This window comes from Triticum dicoccoides, chromosome 7B (assembly GCF_002162155.2).
Source record: "Triticum dicoccoides isolate Atlit2015 ecotype Zavitan chromosome 7B, WEW_v2.0, whole genome shotgun sequence".
NCBI lineage: Eukaryota > Viridiplantae > Streptophyta > Magnoliopsida > Poales > Poaceae > Triticum > Triticum dicoccoides.
Window position 1 is genome coordinate 600,492,548 of NC_041393.1, and position 4,196 is coordinate 600,496,743.

At 47.2% G+C, this 4,196-nt stretch overlaps 1 protein-coding gene across 1 annotated transcript; it reads right to left on the minus strand.

The window, feature by feature from the left end:
- Window positions 1-668: 668 nt before the first annotated feature.
- LOC119339178 (G-type lectin S-receptor-like serine/threonine-protein kinase At2g19130) lies at window positions 669-3,179 on the minus strand. Its single transcript, XM_037611322.1, has one exon. The coding sequence runs from the start codon at window positions 3,177-3,179 to the stop codon at window positions 768-770; it is 2,412 nt and encodes an 803-aa protein (XP_037467219.1). The 3' UTR covers window positions 669-767.
- Window positions 3,180-4,196: the final 1,017 nt, after the last annotated feature.

The following is a 4,196-nucleotide window of genomic DNA, read 5'->3' on the forward strand; positions in this document are numbered from 1 at the left end:
CCTCACTCACTTTCACAGCGCGCCATTGGACTCATATCTAATTTTCCCCTGATTTAATTTTCCAGGTTGCCCGCACCCGAGATGGAGTTCGAGATCGTCCCCGTCTCCCCCACTGCCCTGAAACACTGCCTGCAACCGCATCTCCCGTGCTCTGGTGAGTCTGTGTACAGAGCCTCTTCGCTCCAGTATCATCGCCTTGACTTTATGTGCTCCCCTGTGATCACATTGCCGTTCGGATGCACCCCGTTTTGCTATTACCGAGCAAGGATTGCCGCCGCCTTTGGCTTCGCCTTGCAAGGTCACCAGCACACCACCCTATGCTTGGTATGAGTGTCAAGGCAACCCACATTTTCCTTGGCACATGTATGCACTGAGGTTCCATTTCTTACATCCCCAAGCCACCCCGCCGCTTGCCTCGCCTGCTGTCACACACTCACACTATCAGAGTCATGGTCTCATAGTCACAGGTCATGGTCATGTGGCTCTGTTTCTCATGGAACCTGTCAACTCTTATCAAGAGATACATTGGCACTGGGAGACAAACAATTTTTTGAAGCACGTACAGAGCATAGCAAAGTCATTAGGTACATAACTAATTTTCATGGCTAACAGTATAACGCGTCACAATTTTGGAAGTAACACAAATATACCTCCAGCCATAAGCCGTGACCATTTGCATAGTAAATACAACTGTCGTTTTAAATCTATAAACATACGTATCATATCATTTAGGCATTCAATCGAGCTAGTTTCCCTTGAGAAATAGGTTATGCGTGCGTCGAGTGTGAGCTTCCACCAATAGCTTGAAGTAGTCTTGGCATTGGGGGCATTCTGATATCAACTAGGCCCTCAAGAATCTGAACCACCTGTCCCATTGTTGGTCGACCAACCTCCTCATCTTGGATGCACCAGCATGCAACCTTGCAAACCAGCTCAGCCTCATCCAGATTGACATTACCATCTAACTTCTGATCCACCAAACTCTCGACGTCTCCTTCAAGAAGCTTATGTGTGGCATGCACGGGGAAATAAACATCAAGGTTGCCATCACTCGTACATGGTCCACACGAGTTCCTCCTTCCAGATATTATTTCCAGCAACACCATCCCGTAGCTATAAACATCAACTTTTGGTGTAATAGGAACACCAGTAATCCATTCAGGTGCAAGGTACCCTGCGGTTCCTCTGACTGTAGTCAAGACTCGGCTATGATCCCTTCCTAGAAGCTTTGCCATCCCAAAGTCTGCAATTTTTGGGAGGATTGAAGCATCAAGCAATATGTTTTCTGGCTTAATATCACAGTGTATGATGCAGTCTCGACAGCTCTCATGCAAGTAGGCTAACCCTCTGGCAACTCCCAGGGCTATCTGATAACGAGCAGTCCAATTCAACATAGTGGAATTGTTTTGAAATAGATGGACATCAAGAGAGAGGTTCGGCATGTATTCATAAACAAGCAATCTCCTAGAACCCTCACAACAGAAACCAACAAGCTTAACTAAATTGATGTGCTGAACAGCTCCAATCGAGCTCACTTCGGCTCTGAATTGCTTCTCTCCTTGATAAGCACCATCAAGCCTCTTCACTGCTATGGAAACTGAATCATTTATAAGCCCCTTAAATACGGAACCAAAGCTGCCTCTCCCCAACTTCTCTGTGAAATTTTTCGTTGCACGGTGTAAATCGGTGTATCTAAATGCAATGATTCCATTACAACCTAGAGCATCATTCAGTATGCGGCCAGAGTTTTTCCTGTTGTTTCTCCAAATCATTACTAGGAGGATGAGTGCGAATAAGCCTAGAGCACAAATGCCTATACCAGTTGCAACTCCAATGACAATCCTTTTTCTGTTGTTTTCCAAACTTTGAATATCTTTAGCAGAAAGGCGAAGGTAAAGAGTTTCTTCATTTGAATTGGTGCTGCCATCACATTGTAGTTGTCGTATGTTGAGCAGTTCATTATGCCAGATAGAACATCCACCATTGCTGAAGGAATACGCGGTGCAAGAGCAGTTATTCAGGCAAAATTGTGCACACTCATTCGCACTTTTAGCAACTTCTACTTTTACAGCATTCCGGGGCAACCCGACACATGGCACAGGGTAGAAGTTGTCTGTGGTATGTGTTGTGCTTTTGTTGCTAATGCAGTCTAACAAAGTCTTTCTCGAGCACCCACCGGTTCGATCTTCTAATTCCCAATCCTTGGGGGATGTGATGGTGAAGCCCTTCATACAGTCGCAGTTTAGAGCCACATTATCATTGCAAATTGCATAAGGTCCACAAACTGAATAGACATCACATGGACTTCTTGGCTGGGCGAAGACCTTCTGCCAGTCCTGTGAGCGCTCAGACCAAACTAACACCCTTACTTGGCCCGAGACGTCAATAACATGGCGAGTAATCCTCTTTTCTTGCACTAAGCTATATGTGTAGTACTTCTCATGGCCCATGTCGACAAATTTCGATCTCCAAATAATGTCTCGTGCCATCTCTGGAACCAAGGCAAAGTATTTGCCGTTCCATGGACCACTGTACCAATATGGTGCAGAGCTGCTCAGCGGTCCAACGAATAACTGGTTAACACCACTATGGTCTAACTCGTAACGATACCCACCAGTAGCTGGGTCGATTGAGTTCTTCCAAGAAACAACGCGGCGGTTGAGACCGGTGAGCTTGTCCCATCCAAGCTTCGCGTCTGGGAAAAATGTATCCGTGGGGTGATCAAAGCTCTGCCACAAAATTTCTGATGTGTTTGAAGAGTCTGTTAGGACGAGATTTCCACTACTCAACAGCATAGCAGTGGTACTATTTCTTTTGATGTTTGCTCGTGTACTCCAGATTATGGACTTGGTGGACCTGTTCAAGATGACAAGGTTGCCATCCTGGTATATTGTGAGCTCCGATGAGGTGATGTTCTTGATTGGGTTATCCCTATTTGCAACCCATGCAGAAGTAAATTTGGGGACTGTATTGAACCATATGCCGAGGTACCAGTTGTTAGTTGCTCCGGAGGATTTGCTGCTTGTGTTGAAGAAGCCAAGCGCGTACCTGCCGTTCCTGGAGACGAGCTTGTCGTTGACGGTGAGTGCTTGGCCGGCCAAGATGGTGTCGGTTGTCGCGGCAGAACATGCTGACATGTACAGGAAGAGGAGCAATGCGATATCTACGAGGAGATGCATGATGAACTGAAGAGGAAGGGGCGAGCTTGCGGGCGCAGAGGCCGTAAAATACAGGATGATTGCTCAATGGTCTGGTCATAGCAGTAAATAGCCGCGGTTTCAACTTTCAACAGTCAAACAAAACAGCCAAGCTAGTTGAATGGACATTTTTTCCGGTGGTGATTGTCAACCACGTAGCACCCACAGAAGGGCTGAGCTGGTCTGAGTTTGCATGGTGGAGAGGAGAGGAGTGAACGAGAAGGTGTGGACATGAGCTTTATGCATCTGGTTACCGGCCCACGTCAAAGGTATTTGCCATCACAACTGTTGCTATTAAGTTGCTATTTGTTTTCAAGCTGGCTGGTATAGTTTCTCACATCACATCAGCTTCTCACCGCTTTCTCTTTTGCAAGGCAGCGTGTTATTGCTGCGAGATGGACTCAGATGAGAAAACAGCCGTTTGGTGATACAAAAACGTGTTAGGTTCCCCTCAGCATACCACTTTGTTGTAACAGGTTATATGTTTTAGCCTCTTTTGGTATTTTGTTCTACAAGTAAGAGGGGACAGCAGGCCATCACGTATTTTTGTATAGCTATATGTACCAAACAATCTTGTACTCCCTCCGACCCAAAATAAGTGTCTTGAACTTAATACAAATTTGTACTAAAGCTAGTACAAAGTTGAGACACTTATTTTAGGATGGAGGAAGTACCTGTTATCACTTTCTTAGGGTCTCGAAATTCCAAAGGATTTTTATAATCCTCGGGAATTTTTTTCTCCTACATCACCTTTTAAATTTTGGTCTGTGGGGTGCTACTGCTAACAAACTGCCTAGGGCTCGCTCCCGCGACTAGGCGGGCGCTAGGTTTCCCCCCCATCCCTCCCGCCGCCGCTGGCCGGCGGCCTCGCGCCCCGCCTCCGCCCCCCTTCCGCCCTCCCCTTCCTTCGTCCAGGCCGCCTCGCGCCACCTCCCCGGGAGGTGGCCGGGGTGGAGCTCGCGCTCCCCCCCCCCTCGTAGGTCCCCTCCTCCCCCGTTT

Bases quoted from the DNA above. Each gene is read 5' to 3' on its own strand.
- LOC119339178 (XM_037611322.1), bottom strand. From the start codon at position 3,179: ATGCATCTCCTCGTAGATATCGCATTGCTCCTCTTCCTGTACATGTCA.